The sequence below is a fragment of the Platalea leucorodia genome (genome assembly GCF_965183815.1).
Source record: "Platalea leucorodia genome assembly, chromosome: 2".
NCBI lineage: Eukaryota > Metazoa > Chordata > Aves > Pelecaniformes > Threskiornithidae > Platalea > Platalea leucorodia.
Genome location: NC_138824.1, coordinates 14,345,862 through 14,359,116, shown reverse-complemented (window position 1 = coordinate 14,359,116; position 13,255 = coordinate 14,345,862). Strand labels below are relative to the sequence as shown.

The window sequence follows — 13,255 nt, the reverse complement described above, 5'->3', positions numbered from 1 at the left end:
TGCTATACTTTCATAGAAGTAATTGACAGTAAGAATTTGTAATACCAGAGAAACATCGCTGGGGTATTGGCATAGTAGGTGGCATCAAGTAGTTCCTGGGCTTTGACTGCTGTTTTCAGTAAAAGCCTTATAACACCTTTGCTGCACATGCAGTATGGATGGCATGCCCAAAACAAAAGGTGCAAACTACCACATTTGCCATCACATATTTTTTCCAGCGTATACCAAAAAAACCTGAAGACAAAAACCTGTCCTTGGCTCTAGATGGATGAGAATGAAAAGCAAGGAGAGAAGCATCGTCCAGAGATATGCTGATACTCACCAAAAACAAGGGAGCTAAGATAAAGACATTGGAAAGCTGGAGGAGACAGGAAAATTGATTATGGACCTGGAAATATTGACATATGTGGAAAATAAACTAAATGTATGATGCCAGTCTACGGTTATTTGATGAAAGTGTGTAACAAAGACAGAGAACTGTGTATAGTTAGTAATGGGGAAAAAGCACTAGGAGCCATGGGCTGAAATCAAGAAAAGAAAAATAAAATTGATTAACAGGAGAGACTCAGTCTTAAAGGTATCTACTAGCCTGAGGACCTGTCTAAACTGCAGCAGTTGGAATTCCACTGACTGCGATATTTGAAGACAGAAAAGAATTCAGTCTGAAAGATTTGTTGCATGATCTCCTGCAGTAGACCTTTCCTGCTAGGTATTTAAGTTTGTATGATTCATGCAATGATAGCAAGTGATGTAGCTTTAATTGATAAGAAGTAGGTGGGACTCAAGAATACATTCAATATAAGGAAAACTTTGACTTGTAAATATTCAGGGCATGTCTTATATAAGCTTTTGTTTCTAGCCTCTAGGATGCAGCAACAATATTATATAAAATTCATGATCTTTTTACTAAATATTTTTCATTTCAGGTTGTGCTTTTTCTTTTCAATGCAATTCATGATTCAATTCTTTTTATGCTCACTCAAAAAACTTTTAGAAAGACCAGTTCTTGAGAGAAAATGTTCAGCACGTTCTGAAAATCAGAACCCTCAGAAATTGTGCGTGCCTAGATTGAGAATTTTTTACAAAAACAGAAACACTTCTCCAGCTCTGATTTCTGTACAATGAATTTGACAAAACTCAGCACCCAGGCATGGCAAGGGTGAAATATTAATAAAATTGCAATAAAAGTCCTAAGATTTTTCTAATATTGTTTACTGACAGATACATCATGCTTAGGTTGCATGTCATTGTTATATATCATATCGGGAGAAAAAAATAGACTTTTAAAATTATAGCAATATCCTTTTAAAAAAAACCCAAACCTCATAAATATCAAACATGAAATTATATTTAAACTAGTTCTTTGAGGGAGTCAACTTTATTATATTTCAGACTTCAATGCATTACTAAGGAATAAATATATATAGCTTAATTCAATACTAATTGTATTTCACAAGAAAGATATTTCATTTCTACTGGACCTTAACATCCTTCATATGTAGTTAAAGCCTTAAGTGTGGATAAAGCATTGCTGGATAATACTGTGTGCAGTTACACTTACTGTACACTTGTAGTTGTCCTCTGAAGACATTTCTTCCACGAGAGTTTTCAGCCTTACATTCATACATCCCTGCATCCTCTAGCTGCACGTTAGGTATTTCAAGCACAGCTTGGGATTTTCTCAGGCGGGCTTTACTTGGATTATGACCATTAACTTTCCTCCAAGAGATTGTTGGAACAGGGCTGAAATATTTAGTAAAATTACTGTTAGCACTCTTCCACTATTGAGAATATAGATTCTGTTATCTGGTAGTTTAAACACTCAATAATCTAAGCAGTGATAAAATATAACCACAATTAAGGTTCATATAATGCTTGGTATACCTCACTTTCTGTAGGGAATCCTTAATAAATGGTTTGTTACATGGAACGTGTCTCTTTCATCCACAAGGGAAGTCAAGTTTTTATTGAGACCAAGTAAATCACTTGAAATACTCTCTCTAGAGCTTCTTTAGCACTCTGTGCTTTACCCCTGAGCACTTTCACTCAATAGGTAAAAGAAAATAACAACTTCAAAACCTGGATGAATTTAGCAAGTTCTAACACATCCCAATTTTCCTGCAATGAAACTGCAGATCAGGAGATCAGTTACTGATATGTCCATCTAGGTGAGGGATTTCAGTACCACCGTATCTTGGAAAAATTAAGTTGACCAAAGTTTTGGAGACATTTTCTGTTGCAATATTCTTTACGTTGCAAAACCAGTTGTGTAAGAAGTATTTATTAATGGCACTACCGTTTCTGACTAACAGCATTACATGGTTGCTCGCAGGAGTAGAAGGGCTTTTCACTGTACCTTGCTATTCCACACAGGTCTATGTGGAAACTGTCATTTACATTCATACTGAGGGAAGAAATGAATTAGATGATAGTGTTTGCACTCATTCAATTTTCTTTTTAGCCTAAACACTCATCAGTTGTTGTGTACCCATTGGGCTTTTTGGTACAGACATACTTTTGTCTAAATATGGCAGTGGATACTTAGGGGGGAAGAAAAGAAAAAAGAAGAACTGTAGTTATAAAATATTTGATTGTGAGCTGAAAACTAGACTGCTTCAGGTATTCCAAAAGGAGCTTGGAGGACATCATAAAAGAAAATGTAACAGTTACATGCTGATACATTAAAAAAAAAAATTGTATTTATTTGAATTGCTTTCAAGTCTAAGCTTAGATATAAACCCAGCTGGATCTTGTGGCAGTTTAGATGGGGAAAAGTACTTCATAGCATTCAAATTCAAAGCTTCTATTAATTTCTGCTGGCGTTTGATAACTTCCACTTGCTGTAACTATATGAAGTTGCATTAAAAAAATACCTTTCCCCAGTATTTCAGGGTGTCCATTTTGAGACACAAAATGGCCAGTTAAAATCAGGCAGTGTAACTGCAGTTATACTCAAACTTCCAGACAAAGTGCTCCAAATTCTAGTGCTTTACAGAGATTCAGAAAATTCCCAGGCTTGTAGTTGGACGTCAGAAGGTTTCTCTAATCTTATCTCCTGAATGTCACAAATCACTGAATTTCATTAAGCCTATTAACATAATTACCTTCACAAAGTTTGTTTCTTGGCCAACATATAGTCCTATAGGGAATGGTATCCACTATTTGAATATATCAGAGAGAGACAATCATTATTTCCCTTATCAGTTTGCTGCACTGATTACTTAACCTGACAAAAGATACTTTATTTTGAGTGTGTGTGGATTCGTCTCTGAGGCATAGTCCCTACAATACCTTTCTATTCTTTATCACTATCCCCCGCAGAAGAAATACATGTATGGAAATGAAATGACCTTTTTTTTTTCTCCTTAGTAAACAAGACAGACTGATCTCTTTTCCTTTAGCACACCAATCATGTATACCTTTTTCTTTTTATAGATGTTTGTGGATCATATGATGGGTGTGGATCATATGAGCTCTTTTTTTCCCCTACTGTATCACCACAGAAGCTTGATACCTTGCTCATTATTAATCTTAAATCACTTTCTTGCTGGCTGATTTTAAATTTTAGTGTCCTGTAGGTTTGGTTTGAGGCCTCTTCTGTGCAGCTTGTATGGGTCTAATTTATAAAGTTTGCTTCCTATTAGAAGTTATTTTACATACCTTTTAATTAGAAGATTAAAAGAACTTCCTGTTCTTATCTGACACAAGTACTTCAACCTGTTCAATTCTAAATACAAAGAATAAATAGGGTGTTTCTGTCTCTGATACACTAATAAAACATACTGTCTTTAGCCCTACCACTTATGATATTTCTTTCACATCCTTAGCTACATATTTTGATTTGCTATACTTTGATAACTATTTGTATATATTAGAAGTAGTACAAATAACGATATTAGTTTCTTTTTTCCTCATTTATTAGCTCTCATATTTTATTTCTAATTGCACACTTCACTTTAATATTCAAATTTATACTCTTTCTTGAATGACTTTCTGGAGATTTTTGTAACTCTCTTGTCGGTATGGGTTCAGCTTTAAGTGTAAACTCCCTATATGGTTGTCCTGTTTCTATATGGAACATAATTATGTCATGATTGCTGGCTGCAAGACAGCCACCATGGCCAGGCAAGTGTTTTATTAATCATTATTGGTCACAACACAGGTCCACAGTAGGAATACTTTATGCTGGTGCAGTACAATACTACTGGGCAACTGCTGTTTTATGAATGAGATAGTGTGCAGGTACACTTTATTTGGCACCGTAAGGGTGCCATGCTTGTTGCCCATTATTACTTATTTGCCCTTCATCCCTACTTCCAGTAAAATCAGTGACAAAGATGCTTTTGCTCTATTGTCATGGAAGAAAGCTGGTTCTGCTGAATAGAACTGATAAGTGGAATTTTTTCTTAGTGTATATTTCTGAGAAACAACGAAGACATTATAAACTGTGAAAGTTGTCTCATTTAGCTGCTATGAGATTACTCTGAAATTCATGTATTTAGAAAATTTCCTTTATATTGCATTTAACCAATTTTTTAAAATTTGCTTTTTTGTATGCTACAAAAAGTAAATGTGTATAACATGGCAAATATAGAGGAAACTTGTTCTCTAGGTCATTAGAAAACATATTTAAAAAAAAAAAAACAACCTCAGTTTTTTCTTCATCAGTATGAGGTAGTAAGTGGAGTTTTTCAAGGAGATAAAATTACTTTAGCTGTGTAGATTTAATAATTTCAAAGGAAAGTACTCCCAAACTGCAAATCACTATTAGCAGACAACTTGTAGTTCTGTTTAATGAAGCTTCTTATTTTCCTGGCATAACTTACAAGTGAGGTATGAATTTTACATCTGAAATAAAAATATATCTATACCTATTTCTCCTCTGTGACTTGTGTGAGAATGAAATGAAAGAATGAAATATATCTGAGTGAGGATGTGAAAGAATAAAATTGTGTGACTGTTCTAGAAAACTCATAAAATCCACCATAAAATCTAACTAACATATGCACATATTGTTCATCTTTTTGAATGATCCACAACCTTTTAAAAAATACAGCAACAGCAGAAGTATCTCCAACATTAATATGAGTTTAATGTAATATGCATAATTGTTAAATCTTATAATCATTATAATCCATTTTTATTTTGGTCTCAGAAGACATCTATGGGAATATAGTTTCCTTGTTTATTACAACCCTGTTCACATTCAACTCCTATGAGTAACTTTATTCAAGTTTCAATTGAGTTCAAAGATAAGATTGCTCCTCACTTTTGGAAATAATCTGTTGAATACTACTGGTAAATCTTAGCACCACTGAGAAAAAAAAAAAACCTTATTTGATTTCAGAAATACCATCATTAAACTTCTCATTCATCTGAGCTGAAATAAAAGTTCTAAGAGGTCACTGGTGACTGTGATAGACATTATTGTGGGTTTGTTCATTTTGAATTTGAAGAAAATGCAAGTTATACTTTTACATTTACATCTAGAAGAGATTATAAGAGTCATTTTTCAGCAGTATATTATTTGGGACAAATGCTATTGAATTTTTTGGGAATTCTTCACAAGTTTCATTGGAAATAAAAAAGTTTTGAAAAAACTATTGGAAGCAATTTCATACTTTTTTTTTTTTTTTGGAATTTCATCTGAAAAAGAATTAAATTAGATCTATAAAGCATATTTCAGGAAAGGGGTGAGGTGGAAATGAGAGTAATGTCTGAATTTTAAAATACCTTTTCCATGGATCTGATTTCCTAGTTTTTCAGCAATATCTTAAATAAGAATGCATAGGTTACTTTTTCTATTTTTGGTTGGTACAAATTGATGTGCTCTTTTGAAATATTTTCCCTTCTACTGTAATTTCAATTCCTCTCCACACTATTTCTCTTTACCATGCATCACTGTTCTGAGCTGTGCCTTCAAACCCACAGGTTCACATCATAATATATCTTGAAAACCTCTTCATGCCTGTGTGTGTGAGACTAGGAAAAAAACCTTTCTCCTTATGCCCTCCAGCCTTGCAACTGTGGTAAATATCTTCTAATTATTACAGAATAATTATGTAAGATTAAAATGTTGAGGACTATCATGAAATTCTCTCCATCAGATACTTTCCAGAAATGCCCATCAGCCATTCACATGATTCTACCTTTAGAACATCCCATATAAATCTGTTCTGGTCAGATGCAGAGATTTAGGAGACAAGATAATGACTTTTCCTTTCATTTGGTTATTAAAAGATAGTTAGTACTCATGAAATATAGCAGCTGTGAGTACTGGTGATTTAAGAATAGAAAGAGAATAGAAGGAAATGGTGATGAGTTTGAAGCCTGTGTGCAGGAACAAGTCCAGGTCTGCAAGTCATGTCAACACGCATCCATGGCTGTACTAAAAAGGTCTGATGCATGTACCAGTGTCGTATACTGATGTGGATGTACTTTCCCACCACTGGTGGCTTGTTCTTTATGGCACAGAGCAAGGTCAACGTGCCTTTGCTTGGCTGCATGTTCAGCTCCATGTCATTTTCTTCACATTTTAAGTCCTAACATGTTAGAGCATCTGTAACATCTAAAATAGTGCTATGGATAATGATTCATTATCTATAATGATTCATTAGTCATAGTGAATTATACTCCAGAGGGTTTTCTCTACTGATCAATCAGAGCTTAAACTGTGAGCTCAAACTTGATCCTTAACTGTTTGATAGCTAAAGTTAGATAACATAACTGACACTTCTGAGGATTTCAAAGATTTTTCCAAACTCTTAAATTGAAGTTAGTCACAAACACAAGAGTCATCTGCTTAAGGTGTAATCAAACAACAGAACAGAAGATCCACAATACGCAAGGTATTGGTTTCGCAAGTAGTGAGTAAAGGGGAAAAGCTATTCTGCAACCTTTCGTATGGTGTTTACTCTTAATGAAATCACAACAGCACAGCTAGATGATGAAAAATTTAAAACAAAGGAGCTGAACATCTCCTCCTGTGGATTCAGTTTTGGCCACATTGCAAAATTCCATATTATATTTTTGTCATCCTACTATAGCAGGTGCTATACTGTGGGCTGGAGGAGGTGTTGAGCTATTACAACTGTTAAATAAGGACAGAAGTAAGCTCTGTTTTTTTCCTCAGCCATCTAGTGACCCTTATTTTCTAGTCTCTGTATCACACTCTACCTCAGCTTTCTGGCTGAGGACACTGAAATAAGTGGACATTCTTCTAAAAACTATTAAAGATTTGATCAAGACTGTTGAGAAGAGAATCTGAGAAACTTGAAAAGCAAAAGCCATACATGACATCTGCTGTGTTAGTATGGGGGACATGAAGAGTCCACAAATTTAAGTTAGAGGAGACAAATGCTTTGAAGCAGAAAATTTTCCTGAAAAAGTGACACGTTTTTGGCAGGTGTTTGTACGGATTCTCAGGGCCACAGTACTACTGTAGCACTGTGTTTACATGCCCTGTGTAAAGCTATTTTATAACTGGACTTTCTCTCAGGTAACTTTTCTCTGTTCCAGACTTTGTCCAGGCAGAATTTCTGTAGCTGGCACATTAAGATTTACTAATTTTGCTGTACAGATATGGCCAGTGTATGTGTACAGATCAATTCCAGAGGACTAGTTACAACGAGCCCAGGACTTCCAGAAACAGCAGTTCTACCACCAATCGTGATGCAAATGAGCACCACATGTAAATCCAGTGTGTCTGGGGTGCACAAGATGGCTTTGAACCTGCTGATCAGCTACAAAGTTTGAAGACAGTGAGCGTGACGATTTCTGGAAGTACTGGATTTAAGGCTCCTGTACCACACAGTATTATATGTATTTATTTCTTTGTGGGAAATCCTAAAGAGAAATACAACAATGGTAACCAAGGGACCTACTATTGACAATTGACAGAATTTGTTTCCTTCTGATCCTCTCAACCTTTGATACAGAGAGAAAGCCTACATATGTGCTTCTGGAGAGTAAGTTTGGAATGCAAAAAAAATGGTCCTCCATCTTTAAACCTAAGGAGACACTGTTTAAATTACTGAACAAAGTTTTTAGTAGCATTTACAAGTTTTCTTTGATGGCTGTGAGAGAGAAAGGGAAGGGATTGGTAATATTGCTTCTTCAAGAATGACGTTCTACTGATGGGGACTTGCAGTTTGGTGGGTTTTTTTCCCGCTTTCCCTATGCCATATGGTAAAAGCAATTAACTCTAAATTTTTAGATGTAAGTATGAAGCATTTAGTCAGAGTGAGGCAGAATGAGCCCTGGGAGTGTCACCTGAGATTCACCAAAGAATCTTTATTACATGACTATGAATGATCACAATATTTGTAACAGCATTATAAAGTCTATGCAAGAACAAGTCCTCTTAAAGGAAGGCAGAAATCAATCCAGCCTGACAAACAGGAACAAAATCCAGTCCTGGTCTAGCAACTTATGACATAAATTCTTATTCTGTATGATCTAAAAATGAACTTTAGATTGATGAAAGTCTTAGAAAGATTTATTTGACATAAACAATATGTGCTATCAAAGCAAAAAAAATCCTGGATCTATTCCTGTCTTATATAAACAAACTCAGCTTGAAGATGCCATGTTCATGTTTAAAAAGATTCCTTCCTCTCATCACAAATTTGTCTCCAGGGGAAAGGACATCCCTACTTATAACACTGATGAATGCTGTTCTACTGAGAGTGTTCGTTTCCCTCTTGGGATTGTTTTGTTATCAGTAAACTTTAAGAGTATCTTCCACAGTTTCCAGGTTGGCATCTGATAGAAGTAACAAAATATTTTCATTAAAGTGAGAAGTAGTGTGAAGAGGCATGAAGGAAAATGATTTTTTTGTTCTATGGGACTTAGAAACATATATTTCTATACCAGTTTTTGTCGCTATTCTGCAATTTGATTTTGCACAAATCATTCTATTTTAATATACTATGCCATAGTTTCCCTGTTTTAAAAAGAGAAAGCAGCCATTTTATGTCTCTGTGACCTGTAGATGAAAAACAGAATATCATGATAAGAATTGTTTTTGAGGGTGAAGACAAGTTACTACCTGTGGTCTTCATTGTGAGTTTGCTTAATACTCAAAGATGCTAAGATGCTAGCACTCCTTGTTCCCCTAGTAATTCTCCTATATGTACAAAAAAACATTGAATATTTGAATCCCTAGTTCCAACAAGGAATTGGATGCATAGCATCTAGAATGATTTTCTCCATTTAATGCAAGCCCAGGATCTTGGCATATCATTAAATTGTGAGTACCATAATACATTTAAAAGACAAGTCAAAATTAGCCTCCTCTTTGCCTGCAATTTGTATATTAAACCTGGTCAGAATTCCTCAGACCTCCAACCTTCATTTATCAAGGCAGTGATTCATCATGTCCTTTCATACTTTGTTTTGACCAGCAGTTCCCAAATAGCGGATAACAATGTACGTGCTATTGTCACAGGATTCAGTGGAATGTGCTCTGAATGTCCTTAGTATAGAATCAGGTTATCTGTAATACCAAAAGTGTTTCTGTGTGTCACCATTATTGTGGGAAGAGGCACGAACTGTTTTGTCTTCATGGAAAAGTATGAGGAAGCTTAACCATTTCCAAAAGACAATACCTAGAAAGGAGCAGCTGCTGGGGCTGAATGGCCATTCCATGAGCTATGTCTCTTGACTGCCACCACACTGTAAAGATCTGCTGACATATCCCAAAGAAGCATCCAACAGAACTGTCATACTTGGCCCTAAAAACAGTGAAGCCTGTTTTATATCACAGATGTTAGTATCACTCTATACTCATGTTATATTCCCATGTTTATGTCCAATAATACTCAGCTACTGCTTGCCACCTTGACCCCTCACTCATCTCAATGCCCCTGGGATGCAGTATAGTGCAGTTAACAGAGGTTAAGTTTGTTTTAAACTGTGATCAGTGCATTAGGTTTGCTACTCTCTAGTGTAATACCAGGGCTGGAGCGAGAGGTGGGTTCATGAATTTGTAGTAAGGAGATTTATGTCAGAAAAGCATTTGATCTCAGAATATAAATCCTCATGAAAACTTTTTTGATGCTGGATTAGTGGGAAGGGGTCGGGTTATGGGAAGGCCTTGTCTGCTTCTCTTGACAGTTTATAGCAGGAGATGCCTCCTGCCAGGTCTGAAGCCAAGAAGAATCTTGCTGTCCATGGCCAACACACGAATACCAGTTCTGAAACATTCTGGACCAGTATAAAATAGGTAATACTGGACTTGCCAAAATCAGCCAACAAAAGGATACAAGTCAGGGAGAAACATATGGAAGACCTGTGGTATAGTTTTTTAACTGGTGGACAGAAAGGAAAAGCCATATTTTACAAATCTGAAGAGCAGAGAGGGTTAAGTTTTGTCCTTTGCAGTTAAGAAACAATATGGTGCAATGCTGAAAACTATTCACCTACGTTGAGGGACCAGATGGATAACTGCATGTGTTAGTCAGAGAAGTGTGTAACCTGGATGTGTGACTCATTATAGGATTATTGTTTGTGAATTTTATGTTCCTGGCAAAAATTACATATAGCTAAAGTTCAGAGGAAGAGAAGAAAAGAAAAGAACCAGGTACTATAAAACCTTTGACCAAAGATGCACTTCTTGGGTGCCTTTAACTTTCCTTTTTTCTGAAATTACTCTCTTCCTCATTACATTGTTTGCCAAACACTGACCAGACCTCACGGAAATATCTTTTTAATATATGGGCTTGCAAAGTCTATTACACCTGCAAAAGATTTGCAATATCTAGAAGCCTTCTTTATAGCCATTACCCTATGTCATTGTCTTGATGAGTGACACCAGGAAAAATAACTCTTCAAATACTTCATGCAATTCTCTACAGTTACAGTCAAACGCCCTTCACCGGATCATAAAAAGTTTTTGTATTGCCACCCTGATCTTTGCTTAGATATCCTATTCATTCATCCAAACACTTTTTGCTTTTATTTCTGCATATTGAAAAATCTTCAGTAAGCTTTCTCTACATGTACATAGTCTGCAATGAAAATATTGATAATGACATAAAATAAATAACAGCATTTTTAATAAAAGTTTGAAAAAATATTAGAAAAGCCTGTTAAAAAAAATATCAGGTCAAGGAGATAAAATAAAATCCTATATTCCATAGATTTAAAACTATTTAAAAGACATGTTTATTAGTCAGAAGTTTCAGAGTTCATTGTTTCAAGAGAACGTTTTAGAACATTTCCTAGATTACAAGTCACTAAATTTCATTCACTTGTGTGACTTAAATATATGTAACTTTGCCTTCTTTTTATTTAATTTTATTCCTTTTAGAAAGCAAGATTTAAAAATGGATTGTCAGCTGAGTTCTTGCAAACCACATTACAAATGGGATGAATGTTTATGACTGAGCTATAAATCTCTTCAAAACAAAGTTTACAATAGAATTATTAAAGCAACATTAAATATAACAGCATGAACAATGCTTCTATCATAACAGCCTCATCATAATTCAGTAATAAAAGGAAGTCAATATCCCTATTTTATTCTTATCTTTAACTAAGAATATTTCACAATAAAAACAGTCTTGACATTACTAGAGTGAAGTAAGCTAGCATTTAGAAAGAATATTGATATACTGTGTAGATGTTACTATCACACAGAAATAACACAAGCATAAAACAGTCTTTCAAAAACACAGAAAAACAAGCATATGAGTTGTAAGAAAAATTGTCTGTCAGCACTGTTCTCTATTGATTCTTTTGATTAAAATCTCTATGTGCTGATCTATGTGGTTAAAAAATAACCATAGTAAAAAAAAGATGCATAAAACTTAATTTTTTTTAGCAAAACAATGCTTTTGGCAGTCTATGTGGCCCAGGGATTCTATTTTAAAAGCAAAGATTGAAAACTTTGGTAACCTACAAATACGGCAATAACCCACATCCTCTAATTTGTTCTAATGAGAAATAAAATATGATTACTCACTCAAAATTGGCTGTTGGCACTATCATACTACAAACTGTATTTTTTTTTTCCTGGCTGGAGCCAGAAAACCAATGAAGTATGATGTTTATATGGAGAATAAAATAGAAGCTGCTGTATGGGTGCAATGCACGACTGAAAATGCAGTGAGGAAAAGGCTGAAGTGTGAGGGTCAGGTAGGGTGTATACATTATACACAATTTGACATTAAAAAATCTGTGTGAAAGAGTGGGTGTAAAAGAATTATTTGAAAGGGAAAAAAGAAGTCAACCTAGAGTTATACACCAGAAAAACAGGAAAAAAAAAAAGGAAAAAAACGGTGACATATTTCTGACACTTCCTTTTTCTTGCTGTCCTCTGAGGGCAAGGGTCTGTGCTCATTGAGGAGGGTTGTAACTTAAAGCTTTTCATGCGAACTTGAACAAACCAGTCTTATATCATTGATCAAACAATGAAAACTTGTTCATTTTGAGGCTTTTAAAAAAAAACATATATTTCCATCTATGCCTGCTTTCAAGTCCCATGTTAAAATAATAGTATTAAAATCACTTATGAGATAATTATACTCCAAATTCAGGAAGTGTTAAAGAACGCTTGGATGGTAGTCACTGGAAGTGCTTCATTAATGAATATATCACATGGTGGGGACAGAACTTAAAGTCCTTTTACCTATCAGCACAATTACTTTCATATCTTTTTAATGGGGAGCTAAATGAAGACATGAGAATTCTTCCTTCTAAAAAAGAACATGAAAAAAGAAATGAAAGAATTAACCAGTTGCCTCCAGGTGTTCTTGGAAGCAAACTCAGTAATGGTTGAGAAAAAACGCAGATGGCAACCTGCTGTGACAGAAGGCAATGCCTGAAAAATTGCATTTCTGGAGCAGTAAAAGCCTAGAATGCCGTGATCTGTCCAAGAGTGTCAGCTGGGAAAATCATGGCTTCTTCACCAGAACCTACCCAAAGAACAAGATCATGGTCTGTCTTCCTGATTTACAAAATATACTTAAGTTCTGACATTGAAATGATGGAATTGTTAGAAAATCAGGATCGTCTGGACTACAAACGACCACCTGATTACCAATAATCTAATTTATTTGTCTTACCAAAAAATTAATGTGTCTATTTAAATAACAGAAGACGCAAGCAGTGAAAATTGTGTTACTCAAAAGCAAATATTAACGTACTGCTGGTTAGATTTTTTTTTTTTATGTAGATGTTTTGAATTCTTCCATTCAGTAAGTTTTAAAAGTGATTTTTTTCTTTTTTTTAATTATTATTTTGTTGTTTTATT

General features: G+C 34.9%; 1 protein-coding gene across 2 annotated transcripts in view; it reads right to left on the bottom strand.

The window, feature by feature from the left end:
* The window catches only part of CNTN5 (contactin 5), a gene marked incomplete at both ends in the record, with an annotated part of 363,298 nt that overhangs the window by 139,043 nt on the left and 211,000 nt on the right, over window positions 1–13,255 (bottom strand). For both annotated transcript variants that reach the window (XM_082305015.1, XM_082305016.1), the window contains one exon: window positions 1,562–1,743. In XM_082305015.1, coding sequence (XP_082161141.1) covers window positions 1,562–1,743 — 182 coding nt within the window. The remainder of the gene's footprint in view (window positions 1–1,561; window positions 1,744–13,255) is intronic.